The sequence below is a fragment of the Arachis hypogaea genome, chromosome 18 (genome assembly GCF_003086295.3).
Source record: "Arachis hypogaea cultivar Tifrunner chromosome 18, arahy.Tifrunner.gnm2.J5K5, whole genome shotgun sequence".
Classification (NCBI taxonomy): Eukaryota; Viridiplantae; Streptophyta; class Magnoliopsida; order Fabales; family Fabaceae; genus Arachis; species Arachis hypogaea.
The window spans coordinates 132,692,845-132,709,436 of record NC_092053.1 but is presented as its reverse complement, the minus strand read 5'-3'; the positions used below and the strand labels follow the sequence as shown (position 1 = coordinate 132,709,436).

At 28.3% G+C, this 16,592-nt stretch overlaps 1 protein-coding gene across 1 annotated transcript; it reads left to right on the top strand.

Moving 5' to 3' along the window:
* Nucleotides 1-6,110: 6,110 nt before the first annotated feature.
* LOC112773290 (oxysterol-binding protein-related protein 1C-like) lies at nucleotides 6,111-15,677 on the top strand. Its single transcript, XM_025818371.3, has 10 exons — nucleotides 6,111-6,673; nucleotides 9,267-9,626; nucleotides 10,421-10,514; nucleotides 10,921-11,348; nucleotides 12,263-12,418; nucleotides 13,432-13,599; nucleotides 13,694-13,834; nucleotides 14,241-14,480; nucleotides 14,719-14,832; nucleotides 15,105-15,677. The coding sequence occupies exons 1-10, from the start codon at nucleotides 6,209-6,211 to the stop codon at nucleotides 15,282-15,284; spliced, it is 2,346 nt and encodes a 781-aa protein (XP_025674156.1). The 5' UTR covers nucleotides 6,111-6,208; the 3' UTR covers nucleotides 15,285-15,677.
* The last annotated feature ends 915 nt before the right edge of the window (nucleotides 15,678-16,592 follow it).

Here is a 16,592-nt window from a genome sequence, read left to right as displayed (position 1 = left end):
TGAAAACTTAGGTTAAATGACTTAGGATAGGTTGAATCATGTATTGGTGCATAATATGTAAAATTGGTGTGGAATAGTTGGTTTGATGTTTATTGGCATGTGAAAGTTGATGGTGATGGAATGATGCATTTGTGGTGTTTGATGATGTGCATATATATATATATATATATATATATATATATATATATATATATAAGTTGATAACTAGGTATAATATTGTCTTAGATATGAATTATTGTGTGAAGTGATTATAATTGTGCATTGGTATGTTATGGAGTAAATGAGAGGTGTTGAGGAATGATTGAACTTGGTTGATGCAGATTTGATAAGTTTTAAAGGGGTTTGAGATTTAAATATTTTGAAAGTTGAGGTTTGACATTTTAATGAAATCTTTAATTTTCGGCCAATTTTGGCGGGGTGTAACTTGGTCTCCAAACCTTCTATTTTTATCATACTTGTCTAGAATGAAAATTTGGTTCAAGAGGTTTACACCGTTTGAAGAATATAAAGGAAAAATGTTTTAAAACGAGAAAGTTACACGCGTCCAAATTTTGGTATGCAAAACAGGAATTCTGGACATAGCAGCTTTTTGCACATTCCAATATTCACGCGTATGCGAGACACACGTGATGCAGCCATTGGCCACTGCCCAGAGGCCCCGCGTACGCGGCAGTGTGGCACGTACGTGGAAGTGGGAATTTTTCATGGCTGCGTATGAAGCCATATGGCACGCGACGCGAGTATAGCTCTCGGTTTGAGGGGCTCGCGTACGAGGACCAGTGACACGTATGCAAGAGTGTCCAGAATTGCTTCCTGCATACACGAGTAGGGTGCCGCGTATGCAGACCCCCTGTTTTTCGGGAACATGAATTTTCGCTTTTTAAACCATTTCTTTAACTTTCAAAACCCTTGTAACACTTTTTTAAAGTCTGGTAGTTAGTCTTTGGGTAGTGGAGTGTGGTATGATTATGGAAGGAAGTATCTTGTTGATGAAGAAAGAGGTAAATTGAATGATGATAATGGCGAAAGTGCTGTCTATGTAATGAGCCTGATGGCTATATTGATAATGAATCATGGCTGGTAATGACTATATGAATTTGAATGATTATGTGATTTGTTGCTCTACAAATATCTGAGATACGAGTTTTCCTGAGTGGAAGCAGTGGCTTGCCACCATGTGCTCCAGGTTGAGACTCGATACTCTGCTGACCCTATGTCGTAGGTGTGGCCGGACACTTATACCTTTCCGGATGAGCTCTCCCCCGTGGATATACACAGATGCGTGTTATATGATTATGAGTGAGTATGATTTGAGATCTGGGGATGCACGACAGGGGGAGAGTCCAATGGTTAGCTACCAGGACTTGTCGGGTTGGCTATATAACCGACAGATGAGACGCATCAGCCATAGGACAAGCATATATCATATGCATCTACGTGTTTGTTTGGAGTGCTTTGTTTGGAATGCCTAACTGATCACATAAACTACTTACTACCTGTTTATCTGCTGTATTTGTATTCTAATTGTGATTTCTTTGCATAATTGCATTTAATATTTGTGTTTGAAAAAAAATAATTCCAATGGTGGTTGGGAGGTTTGGAGGAGTTGAAAAGAGGAGTGTTAAATTAGAAGGAAGATCCTTAGTTAGCCACCTAAATTTTTGGTTTAGTTGTATTTTATAAGATTGAATCAAATGTCGGAAGTTCTAGGATTACCTTTGGCTTTCCCGGGATCTTATATGTTAGTTATGTGGGCACTGTTACCATATTGAGAACCTTCGGTTCTCATTCCATACATATTTTGTGGTTTTTAAATGCAGGACGTGAAGCACATCGCAGAGGCATACTGGGAGCTTTTGAAAGCGAAGAACTTTTGTGTTTTTGGGACTCTATTTTAGTTTTGATATATATATATATATAGATACTCTTATATCTCCACTGTATATGTATATTATGTTTTATCCCTCTTAGAGGTTGATTTGGAGAAACAGGTTCTGTAAACGGTATTTTGGGTCTTTTTTGGATTCTCATGTATATGTGTATATATGTCTATATGCTCTGGTAGGTTTTAACTTCGCGAGCTGAGTAAAAAACTTTGTTATTTGTATCCTTGCAACTCTTTTTTTAGGTATCTATAGTTCTTTGTTCTTAACTTATCCGGCTTACGATCATGCTTATTCGTCGAGAGATATGCGCTTTTCTGTTTAATGATTTTGTTTAACTTTTCTTCAAGGCTCCTAAACAAAACTCCTTTTCACCTATATTATATATATACAATTTTACTTTTGGAGGTTGCAATACCTCGCCATCTCTGTCTTATGACTTAAGCATAAGGCTCTGTGTGGTGGGGTGTTACAGCTGACTTCCCCAAATTAATCGTCTGACTACGGAAACTTTCATAGTTTGCCAAAAGGTCTATAATGCTTTGCCTATTTTCAGTTGAGCCCCTGCAGAAAAGGATCGAGTCATCTGCGAATAAGAGATGATTAATAGTCGGACATCGTCGATTAACTTGAATCCCTTTAATGAGTCTGTTTTGCTCTGCCTTGTGTAGCAAAAAGGATAAATCTTCAACACAAAAAAAAGATAGGGAGATAGGGAATCACCTTAACGTATACTCCTATTTGGTCTGAAAAAAACCAAACGGTTGACCTTCCACAACAACAGAGTACGAAACAGTAGTCACCAATTCCTTGGTCCAGTTAATCCACTTTGAACCGAAACCCAATTTCTCCATAATATACCACAGGAAGTGCCATACAACTCTATCATACGCTTTACTCATGTCAAGCTTTACAACCATTTCAAATTCAGGGTCTCTCTTCTTGCATTTCAAATAGTGCATACATTCATGTGCAATAAGAATGTTATCAGAAATGAGGCGCCCTTTAAGGAAGGCACTTTAATTCGCACTAATAATCTGATTCATTATTCTTTGTAATATATGCACTATAACTTTTGAAATAATCTTATAAATAACTGAAGACAAGCTAATAAGTCTTACTTGAGTCATGTTATTTGCGTCTGGGATATTTGGTATGAGACAAATCTGCGTGTGATTGAAGTTCCTGAGCATGTAGCCACTATGAAAGAAACTCTGAATTTCTCTAAACATATCCCCACCAATAATTTCCCAAAAAAAAGGAAATATTTTGCCGTGAAACCATCCTCCCGTAGGGCACTTTGAGCATGCCACTGAATGTAGCTCTCTTCACTTCTTCTATAGACACTGATTTTTATAGCTTTTGGTTCATGTTAGCTGTAATCTTAGGCTCCATCTCCTCTAAGAATTGGTTGGAATTAGCATGACAAGTGGAGGAGAATATATCACAAAAGTACTCCTCAGCCACTTTAGCAATATCTTTTGGACAAGAAGCTACCTTATTATTGCTACCCACTAGTCTCCAAATTCTATTCCTCCTCACTCTAGATTGGAATTTTTTATGGAAAAATTTTGTATTTTGATTCCCTTCTCTCAACCATTTACTCCTTGATTTTTTCTTCCAGTACCGCTCCTATTTAGGATAGGCCCTTTCCAGTTTTTTCTCTAATCTAGTGATTTCTTCTCCTTCATGAACACCGAAAGCTCTCCTTTCATCAAGGGCTGCTTGGAGCTCATCAATCTCCTTCGAGAGTTTTATTGTGAATCTGTCAATGAATCAGCCTATGTCGGCATTCTTTAAGTTTTTAAGCCAAAAAAAACATAGCTGATCTCACACCTTCCATGCTCTAAACCTCACTCACAATCCTCCTAACCTCCACTTCTTCACACCATCGTTCCTAGAATTTAAATCTCCTGTTAGTTCTCTATGTTTGCGGATTAGTATCCAAGAGTATGGGTGCATGGTTAGATCCAGATTCCAATAGCCTCAGAACCACTGCTGTCTCATAATGTCTTCCAGTGTAATCCAACTAGGACTCGATCCAACCTCTCTGTAACCAAATCAGCCCCTTATCTTCTATTTGACTAAGTGAAAGGCCAACCAATCATTTCAATATCCACCAGTTCGTTATCATCAATAAAATTATTGAAATATGAGATTGTTGTGGTTAATTTTAACCCACCATTCTCTTTTTCAGATTGAGACGTAATGTCATTAAAATTTTTCATAATTACTACTTTACTTTAAAACTGTTAGATTGTTGCTGAAATATCTGCGAATTGAGATGCTCTACTACTGTCCGAACAACTTAGATGCACACTCAATAACCCCCCACACCTCCTTTCTACTCGGATCATTCACTGAGACAACAATAAAAAACTCACTAGCACTAAAAACACGAACATCAGTACAGTCTTTCTATACTAGAGTTAGACTTTTTGCAATTCCATTAGGGTTAATAATATGAAAATTGTTGTAGCCGCATGATGTGAACTTAGCTTCTACTACTGAAATTCAATTCAATTTTTATGAAAATTAAATTTTAAATAATTTTCAAACACTGGTGAATAATTAATGTTGGCTGCCCATAAAAATACGCCACAACACAATGTTACAATCGTTTGTCATATAAGTAGTTATGTTGGTCTTTAAAAATGCCAACCCAAAAGCATAAAAACAAAATATTCTAAACATGGCAAAAATTTAAGAGACATGTATATAAAGAGATATGAAGTTTGGAGCAAAAGATTGCAATTGGCACCAGGCACCAGCTATCAATACATTAAAATAGATTTATCATTAAAGCTTTATACATTTATGATAAACACTTTGTAAATTATTTTTATATAAAATTAATAGTTAAAAATTATTAAATAATTTAATATATTTAATTAAATTATTATTTACTTTTAAATTATTACCTCCACATAAAAATAACTATAAAGAAATTTCCACCTTATATTGTAGTAGAAGCTAAGGTTCAAAATTTTCAGCCCCGTTAGATCCGCGTCTGGTAAGAACAGAATCTAAATTTCAAAGCTTTAAGGGCAAACATATTATTTTGAGAGAGAAACAGAGCAAATTATCATCAATTCATTATTGAATATAGTAGCTAGAATCTCGGTTTAACTCTTAAAATCTTTTGATATTACGATTTTAAATGAGTTAGTCGATTTTACAAAATTTGTACTAGGTCTGACGATTTTACGATTTAAATCTTGTTAAGATTTTACGTTTTACGTACTTAATTTATTTTTTCGATTCCACGTAAAATCTCGATTTTCTCTACCTTGACTCAGTGTGTTTATCAGTTTGATATATCTGACACAGCTATAACGACTCCAACAATACATCTCTTCACAAAATTATTATTTTTTTGGTTTTGCATAATTTTTATGGTGGGTTCTTAAGTTAAAATGTATTTTGTTTATTATTGTTAATTCTTATACTATAAAATTAATCCTATTAAAAAGACTAAATTAAATAAAAAATATTTAAAAAATAACATAATTTTTTTTAAATTATAGTCAAAAGACTATTAAAAAATGTGATTTTAATTTTTTTTAATTTTTATCTAAATATAATTTTAAATAATATAATCCAAACAACATTCATTTTATTATAATTCATTTTTATATAAGGATTGTCAAATATAAACCATGTTAACTCTAATATATTTTTTATCAAAATTAAATTTAAAAAATTAATTTAATACAATCCAAACACGAAGTACAAAATTTTTTTTTTCTTTTAAAATTAGGAGTGAGATTTGAATTCACGATCTTTAAGTGAGATTATACTATTTGAATTATAGTTCGTTGGCAAAAAAAAATATTATTCATTTTGCTTGAGGTGATTAAATTATTTAATAAGAAAGTCTAAGAGTGCAGCACTTTTATTAAAATTTAGTTAGCATTCAACCATAAAAAAAAAAAGTAAATAATTTCATACCATTAGATTTAATCTCACACTATTAAAAATATTAATAATAACTAATTAATAGCTATAAATCACAAAATTTACTCATTCTCTAACACTCCTCTTATTTAATATAAAGATTTACGTCTTAATTTTCATTTTCATGTGAATAGCTATTATTATTCAATTAATCAAAGATGGAGGCGAAATTCACTAATAGCCATCACTATCTCCATTGCATGGTTTTTGTGCGTTAACAATAACAACGCTCTCCCCAATTTTCTCTTAATTAGCTTTCTTTTCTTTTCTTCAATTTCTTATTATTATTATTATTAGTTGATTACTCTCTAAATTCATTCCCATTCTCCAAAAAATTAATCAAAGCTACGCATTATTTTAATTTATCAATGCAATCGTCCCGTAGCCACAATGAAAACGCCGCCGAACAGTCATCGGCACCGTCGCGACCCCGCCCCACCTTCCGATCGCTCTCGGCGGTGGGATCTTCGTCTTCGTCGTCACCCTCACCGGCCTTAGGCCGCAACGTGAAGCGATCAATCTCCGCTTCCGCGAGATTTCCGCGCCAAAACAGTATGGCTCGCGAGGTGGTGCTAAACGACGTCGTTGGGAACGGGATTTCGGGAATACTGCACAAGTGGGTGAACTACGGGAGAGGGTGGCGGCCGCGGTGGTTCGAGCTACACGACGGCGTTTTGTCGTATTATAAGATTCATGGAAACGATAAGCTGGTGTTGAACGGTGAATTGGAGAATGATTCCAAGGTCATCGGAGTGGATTTCCTCCGCCGCATCAACACCCACCGACATTGCCCTTCGCGCCACCGTAAACCTGTCAGCGAAATGCATCTTATGGTAATTTCACATTATTTTTTATTTATTTATTTTTTGTTCTGTTTTTTTTTTACCGGTGTTAGATTTGAGGTGCAATTGTGGAAAATCATACCAACAATTTTAGGATTTGTTATGGTAAATTTTTAAAAAATGATTTGTTTGAGTTATTCTTTTAAATTTAAAAAAAAATTATGTTTAGATATTTTATTATTAATTATGTTTAAATATAAAAATATAAAAATATTTTTATTATGTAAATTTTTTTTTAAGTAATTTGTTTAAAAAAGATATAAATTATAATTTAAAAAATTATTTTTTTATTAAAAATTTATTAGACACACTAAAAAAAATTAAAATACAGTTTTTTTTTTTAATAATTTAACGGTACCTAAAGAATCTTTTAGTATCATTTTATTCATTTCTTTTAATTTAGACAAATTTATTCAAAGTTTGAAGAAGATGCATTAAATTATGCCCAGAAAGATGATATTAAAGAAAGTCGAAATTCAAGTAAAGTTAATTTTATGTGTTGATATCTGAAAGTCGTTAAATGAAAATTTAGTCAAATCAGTTAAATCATCTAATAGTTCAGATACCAACTTCAGGTGAAATTAACTTCACCTGAGTTTCCACCATTAAAGAAAGATAAATTGTAAAAGAAAAATAAAATGTTTTGTTTATCATTATCAATATTCAATAGAGCCTTATTTAGTTATTTTATCAAAATTAAATATTGAGAAAAATTTTAAACGGCTCCTAATAATTATCTTAAAAGATAACTAGACTTTTAACAAAAAAAATCTAACCCGATTTCTGAGTTTTATTTTTTTATGGGACTGATTAACACCTGCGTCAGTATTTATTTATTTTTAGTACATGAATTAATCAGTCCCATAAAAATAAAATTAAGAAGTCAAATTAAGTATTTTATTTTATTAAAAATCTCGTAGTACTTTCGAGATAATTATCAGAGTCGAGTTGAATATTCACTCTTAAATATTCATTAGAAATTATCGTAATTATGGAGGACCAATACTTTAGGACTGTTAACGAACATACCGTTTTTTTTTATATTTTATTAGTTTCTGTACATATAAGTTAGTCTAATTTATACCTATGCTATATGGAATTTGCACAAAAATTGATAAGGAGCATGCATTGTATACATCATTATATTTTACATGTTGATCGAAAAATTGTTATTCAGTATTATTTATAATATTCACTCAAAAAATTATTTTCTTATAAATAGTGTACTTAGCAAACATTATCAAAACGTAACCTTATTAAATTTTTAAAAGCTTAACACGTAATTTAGAGACATGTTTAATTTTAAAGAGTATCGTTACTATATTGATATTAATCATTAAAAATAAATAAATTTCTAATTTACAAGTTAAAATTTCCAAATTATTAGTAAAATATGGCTTAATAAACTATAACTGCTTTAAATGTACTATTTACATAGACACACACAAAAAATGTATAAAAAATATATTTTTTTTATACCTTTTAAATAAGTATCACATAAGAAAGGTTAAATTAATGTAGATGCCCTTATCCCCCCCCCCCCCCCTCTTTTTTTTTTTTCTCTCTCTCCCCTCCAATTATACTTTATAAAATGTCGTTTCCTTTGTAGCCTACCATTTTTTTAACGCGGGACATTAATTAATTATCGACAAAAAAATATTTATTTAAATTTTAATAGAATATCATTAGAGTAAATAGCCAATTTAATTTTTAAAAGATTATTTATTTTTAAATTATTCTTTAAAAATATTTTTAATTAAATTTATCTTTCAAAATTTTTATTTAATCATATTAATCCTTTCATTACTCTCATTGCTAATGGCATCAGAACTTGTTAAAGTAGCATGTAAAATGGCACCACAATACACAATTATAATTAGCAATTAATATGATAAGTTTATTAAATTAGATCAAATTAATTCTAAATTAAAAGATTTCAATGTCTCAAAGTTTTTTTTCAGTTAGATTTTAATTTGATTTAATTTTATAAACTTATTTATCATATTAACAGTCAATTAAAAATTTTAGATGGTGTAAACTGTAGTGTCACTTATATCTCATCAATAAACTTTAACGCCATCAACAAAAGGAGTGACAGTCTGACAGAATGACCAACTTAATTAACTTAAAATATTTTAAAAAATTAATTAAAAAAATTTTTCGATGACTAATTTTAAAAATATTATCACTTAAAAACGAATTTAATCATTTACTCAATATCATTATCTCTAGATTTTTTCTATTAAAATTCTATAGCTTCATTTTATCATATCATAATATGGTGATTTATTATATCAATTATGTTAAATATATACTAAAAATCAGTCATTAAATTAATTACATACTTATATAAAATAAATATTAAAATATAAAATATATATTAAAAATAAGTTAAACAAACGACTAATTTAATAAATGATATTTAGTGTAACCTAACATTTTTGTTATTACATGTTCAAGGATGATTTTCATATATATATATATATATATATATATATATATATATATATATATATATATATATATATGGGTATGCTTATTAGCTTGCATAGAATATAAGATTGAATTATTGAGGTGAGTGTAGGTGTGTTCGGTAAAAGAGAACAAGAATGACGAGAGGAGGTTCTCAATAAGCACCGGAACCAAGAAGAGGCTGCACCTTAGGGCTGAGAGCAGGGATGACCGAGAAGTTTGGGTGCAAGCCATTATGGCCGTTAAGGAAATGTACCCTCGTCTCTCCAACAAAGAGATCATGGCCCCTGTTGCCTCCGTCGCCGACTCTACTAGCAAGCTTCGCCAACGCCTTCTTGAGGAAGGCGTCAGCGAAGCCGCCATTCGAGACTGCGAGGATATTATGGGAGCTGAAGTCTTGTACTTGCGGAAGCAAATTGTTGCTCTCAAGCATAAGCAGTTGATGCTAATGGACACACTCCGCCATCTTGAGGTATTATGCATATTTCTCATTTATCATTTAAGATTTCAATTTTTTTTTTATATTTTAAAAGGAAAATTTTATGGTACCTTGTCAATTTTTGTGAAATTTATTTAAATATGAACAATTTTTGGTGTTATGGAACCCATTTTTTTATGTTTGATTCAATATTTTATTAGTCGTAACTCGTACCTAGGCACCGTACTAATTACCTTTTTTAAAATGCATTTGGTGCTTATATTACAGAAAGGATTTGAATATTATTAATGATTTTTAAATAAAAAAATATTTTATATATTTATTTTATTTTTTAAATTATATTTTAATTTTTATATATTTTTTATTATTGGATATAATGGAATAGTGTTAGAAAAATAACATATTTTTACGTATAATTATTTTTATGTAAAATTAATAGTTAAAAATCTTTAAATATTATATGTCAAATTATTATATAAAAAATTTTACTATATCATTTTATCTTTATATTTAAGATCTATTATACATTATTCACATTTATAATGAGATATATTTTTAAAATAGAATGTGAGATCTATATATATTTTATAAGCATGTATGCCCACTGATGTGTGAAATAAAAGTGAATATGAATAACACAATTCAGTTTTAATATATAAATTGAAGTTTTAACTATAAAATGTTAGTTATTTGTAGCTATTGTAGAATCATAATTTTTCTCTATATTTTATGTGGAATTACTGCTGCTGTTTTGAGCATTCGTTCTTTATATATTGTTTTTTATTTTTCCTATTGTTGAATTTTCTTCTATCTTCTTATTCTTCTAGACAGAGAAGGTTGACCTGGAGAACACACTTGTTGACGACATAAAATCAAAGGATAATGATCCCTCCTATCATTCTTCTCATGAAAAATATAGTGGTAAATAATTATACTCTGATAATTGGTTTACTGTCTTCTTCCTAACCATTTTTTCCTAATTAACAAAGAAATAAAGAAAATAATATTATACATATTTCAAAGTAATGAAAATAATTATATTTTTTTTCTTGTTTAACAATTAATTAAGAAGAAAAATTTATAAAAAAATACTATATACACAGAAAATCAATTATTAAGTTAGTTATTATATATTTGTGTATAAATACATATATTGTTTAACTGATATTTTATATTTTAACATCTAATTTATAAAGATGACTAATTTAGTGATTGATTTTTTATGTACACCTATCATAATTGATCTAAGAATATTTATAAGAGTATATATCATTATTCTAAAGTCAATTATCTACATTATTTTATTTTTCATTATCCTGTGGTGCAGATGGAAGTGTGAGTGATTCTTCAGATGAGCATGATAGACATGAAGATCAATTTGATGATGAACATAATGATGCATTCTTTGACACACAAGATTTTCTTTCTATAAGCCATGACTCTGAGGAAGAAGAAGAAGAAGATGAGGACTATGATGAAAATACTCCAAATGAAAGTGAAAAATCTTCAAGAAGACTTAGTTGTGTTGGATTGTACAAGTATCCAAAAGTGAAGAGGAGAACAAAGTTGCCAGAACCAGTTGAGAAGGAAAGTGGAGTGAGTCTATGGTCAATAATAAAAGAAAACATAGGAAAAGATCTTACAAAAGTGTGTCTTCCTGTTTACTTCAATGAACCACTCTCATCATTGCAAAAGTGTTGTGAAGATATGGAGTACTCTTACCTTCTAGACCGAGCATCTGAATGGGGTAAAATGGTTAGTTCCATATATATTTGCATGAATATTTCATATAATTTATTGATTGATTAAGTGTTTGTTTGTGCGTTATTAAGTTAATAAAAAAAATATTTTTTAATTAAAAAATATTTTTTATTTTTTAATGTATTTGATAAATTTTTAGTAATAAAAATAAAAATATTAAAAAAATTAAAAAATTATTTTTTTAAATAAATAAAAAGTATTTTTATATCGTTATACTTAAACATAATTGATAAATAAAAAATATTTTTATATGAGATATCCAAATATAAAATTATTTTTACTTTTCTATAAAATTTAAAAAAAAAAACTTAAAAAAACATTTTTTAAAAACTCATTCAAACAAACTTAAGATTAATTAAGGCGTGATGGGGCAATTAAAAAAAAAAGGACAAATTATACTAATAAATCTCTTCAAAAGTTTGGTAACATTTCTTGCAATCATTTTATTTGTACATGTTATATTGATTTTTCTAAAGATATTACGTGTATTATTGAGCAAATATTAATGGAAGTGAATGTACAACATTTTAGATTAATTAAGAAATCAATTTGTTTTCAATGTATCAATTATTTTTTTATATTAAATTTTAAATCTTAAATTCTAATAATAAATTTTAAATTAAAAAAAAGTTTGTAAAAATAATTTTATAATAAAAAATTAATTAATATTAATTAATTAAAAATTAGTTTCTATACTTATTACAATTTTTTTTGTATATCTTTCTTTTTTTTATATTTTTTATATTCATTTTATTAAAATATAACCGTCTAGAAAAATAAACATGTATAACTTATAAAAAAAAAAGAACTAACTCAAATGTTGTTAAAAAACAAAATATAGGATTTTACTATGCAAAGCTATTAAAAATAAATAAAACTAAATTATATAATTTTGATTGTAAGTGCAGGGTGATAGTTTGATGAGGGCACTCCATGTAGCAGCATTTGCAGTTTCAGGGTATGCAAGCACCAGTGGTAGAAGTTGCAAACCTTTTAACCCATTGTTGGGTGAGACTTATGAGGCTGATTTTCCAGACAAAGGTTTTCGCTTTATCTCTGAGAAGGTATATAAATGCATATCATTCTATTTCCTTTTCTTTTTAAGAAAAATTCAATTCAAGAAAAAGAATATTATCTGTGTTACTTATTATCATTTAGTATTGATATATAATTTATCCTTAAACATTCTTATCGAGGAACAAAATATAAAAAAAAAAAAACACGAAAGACTATTAGAATATATTGTTTTGATCATTACTTAATCATCATCAATTTAATTTTTTTAGTCTAATAATTCAATAACATATTTTATTCTATATTTTTAAATATTAATAATTAACTGATGACAAAAAAAAATAAATTTGAATGATCATCTAATATTCTTCGTATATAAATGCATATCATTCTGGTTTTTTTTTTTTAAGAAAAATTCAATTCAAAAAAAAATATTTAGCTGTATTACTTATTATTTAGTAAGGATATATGATTTATCCTTAAATAATCGATCTTTATCAAAGAAGGAGGAGTGGCTGTATTTTTTTTCAATTAAATAAATCAGTTTTTTATGTACTATATTTTATATTAATAGTTTAATTTAAAGTATAAAATTTAGCATTTAAGTTTAGAATTTAAGATTTAATATTTAAGATTCATAATTTTAGAATTTAGGATTTATAATTTAGAATTTAAAATTTTGGATTTAAGATATAAAATTTTGTACTTTATTTAGAGTTTAATAAGTGTTCTACTTTATATTTTTTCTAGAACGCACTAACATTCGTTTTATATATATATATATATTTGGAAACATTTCAAATGCACCGGAGAGTACCGGTGCACCAGTTGTTTTAACCGTTAATTTCAATTAATATATATTATATATATTTTTTATAATTCAGATCAACGATTAAAACAATTGGAGTACTGGTACTCCCGATGCACTTAAAATGTTTCCTATATTTTTTATTAAATAATACATATGTTTTATTATTGAAGTCTTAAAATGTTTCCTATATTTTTTATTAAATAATACATATGTTTTATTATTGAAGTACTTACAATGTTGTTATTGAGATAGGTCAGTCATCACCCCATGACTGTTGCATGCCATTGTGATGGCAATGGCTGGAAATTTTGGGGTGACAGCACCTTAAAAAGTAAATTCTGGGGAAGATCCATTCAGCTTGATCCTATTGGTATTTTGACTTTGGAATTTGATGATGGAGAAATCTTTCAATGGAGTAAGGTATATCAAGTTTTAATTATGTCATATATTCTTAATTATTATTATTAGCTTATTAATTAATTATAACTAACATCTTGTTAGTATATATCATCAGGTGACAACATCAATTTACAACCTTATTCTAGGAAAACTCTATTGTGATCATTATGGTACAATGAGGATAGAGGGAAACCGTGACTTTTCATGCAAGATTAAATTCAAAGAGCAATCAATCATTGATAAAAACCCTCACCAGGTGCCCTTTCGTATATATATCTTACTAGGAAACTATTTGAGTGAATTTTTTTTCTTTTTTTTTACTATTTTGATTATCACATTGGTTGTGATCATTTCTACTTGAATTTGATGTCACTTCTTCACTCTAAATGAGAGAGGCTGTATCCAATTAAAAAACAGAAAAGTTAAGGGCAACCATTTTTGTTTTTACCAATTTTAATCAGTTTTTTATGGTATTTTTTTAGGCCAATTTTTCTGTATTTATTATTTGGTGTTTAAATTTGGTCTAATATTTTTTGATTAGCAGTTAGTCTAGATTGCTGAATTAAAAGAATTAGACTGATAATTAAAAGTACGGACTAAAAACACTAAATTCTGTTTGCTCTTGAACTTTCTCCTTATATGTAACTTAAGTTGTGTTGCAGGTTCAAGGCGTAGTAGAAGATAAATATGGAGAAACAATGGCAAATATATTTGGAAAATGGGATGAGAGCTTGCTCTATGTTATTGGAGGGAATTCAAATAATAAGAAGAAAGGAGGGAAAGGCTCTAATTCTTCAAAACCCATTCTCATATGGAAAACTAACCCACCACCTGAACACCAAACAAAATATAACCTTACACAATTTGCCATTACACTTAATGAAATCACACCTGGACTCCAGGTTGGTAATTCATGTTTGATGCATATCACTAATTGATAAATAGGAACTTAATGTGCTTCTTCATTCACTTTTCTATTTATGATATTATTAATTTCTAAAATATTAATGGATGTTTTCTATTTCTAATATTTTATTTGTACCTAAAAGGAAGTTGAAACATGGTAATGAAAATAAGAGGATTAATCTTCTAAAATATGTGGGATGTTTAGTGTTGACTTTTTGAGTTAATAACACACAGGAAAAGTTGCCACCAACAGATTCAAGACTAAGACCAGATCAAAGGTATTTAGAAAATGGAGAGCATGACATGGCCAATTCTGAGAAGTTGCGGCTGGAACAAAGACAGAGAGAGGTACAAAATATTTTCTTTTAAGATATTTTATAATTTATTTTACAGAAACAAATATTTTATTAATTTTTAATAAAATACAGATAATAAGAATTTAATTTAAAAAATTAATTTTTTAAATGGTAAGAATTTAATTGAAAATTTAGTAAAATTATAAAAATAAGTATAATAATTAGTTTTTTTTTAAATGACAGATATTACGAAATTAATAACATATATTATTATTATTATTATGAAATTGATGAAAAACATTATTATTTCATCATAATTGGCAGGCAAGGAAGTTGCAAGAGAGGGGTTGGAAACCAAAGTGGTTTGTTAAGGAAAATGGAAGTGAAAGTTACAGTTATAATGGTGGATATTGGGAAGCTAGGGAAATTGGAAATTGGGAATCTTGTCCTGACATTTTTGGCCAAATCTTAAATTCTTCTGAGTCTAATTCCCCAACTACATGAACTCTCATTGAACTTTTTAAGGCCACTTATTAAAGTTTTTTTTTTAATATATAATATAATGATTTGCTAGCTAACTATTTTCTATAATTTTTTAAAAATAGTTTGATGTATATAATGTATTCTAAACTTTAAATTGTTTTAATTTTTTGTAAGTGTCTTTAAAAGCACTCGTTATTAAAACTCATCATTACTCCCAACAGAGTAGCTTCCCAATTCCAACCGGTAATAACATTATTTCTTGCTCTCACTTGCTCAATTATTTCAATGTTAGGTTTCGGAATTTGTTATAAAAGTCATAGTTGATTAGATTCTATTGTTTATGGGAAGCAAAAAAACTCATTAATTGTAATTGAACATAAACATTGCTCTTGTAATGTATATATCTTGATGATCCGTATATGTGTTTTAACTTTGTAATTTTATATACACTTTTGTAATTTTATATGTGTTAGAAATAAAAAGTATGACCACAATTCAATCAATCATGTATTAAATAATTTATTATTGTTATTATATTAAAATGTTAATATAATAAAGTCTTTGATTAAATTTAGAGATTTATCATTGTGATAGTGATCATAATATTGAGAGATAAATCTTTTATAATTTAATCTAAATTATTCTTGGTCATAGGATTATTAAAAAGGACATTAATAATCTGAAAATATCAATATATATATATATATATATATATATATATATATATATATTAGTAAGAGATAAAATATTAGTAATAAATAAATTATTATTATAATTAAATCTATTATTTTTCTATGATCACATTTCTACATTACTTTTTACAAACTTAAGTAAGCCATCTATTACGCTATTATTATAATGCTTTGAAATCAAAGAAAACTAAGTTAATAATTAATTCAAACTAAATATATTACCCTCCTATATATTCAACCTAAAAAAAAATTCTTCAATTCATTTAAGTATTCTTTTTGCTTGAGTAGTCTCCTTTAAACAAATTCTTCATCCATTAAAAAGCTCACATAATGGCACAGCTCCTACATAAAAAATAATTATAATAGTGTAACTATGTGTATAAATAATTTAAACAATTTAAAATAATCAATTATATATTTTCTAATTTAGTGAGGATTGAATTATATTAACTAATTGAGAATGAGAAATAACTTATTATGATTCATCACGAATGTTATTTTTTCTATTTTTTTTCCGCTAATTTATTCAGAATTTTTTGTGCATGGCTAGCAACTTGTTCTTTCGTTCTTGTTTTGACATAGTCTTTCGAAATTCTTCTCCACTTGCGCCCTAATTCTTTATATCCTCTAAGAAATA

Coding starts and splice junctions, on each gene's coding strand:
- LOC112773290 (XM_025818371.3), top strand. CDS start 6,209: ATGCAATCGTCCCGTAGCCACAATGAAAACGCCGCCGAACAGTCATCG. Junction 6,674..9,266: donor TCAGCGAAATGCATCTTATG/GTAATTTCACAT, acceptor AGGTGAGTGTAG/GTGTGTTCGGTAAAAGAGAA. Junction 14,833..15,104: donor TGGAACAAAGACAGAGAGAG/GTACAAAATATT, acceptor CATAATTGGCAG/GCAAGGAAGTTGCAAGAGAG.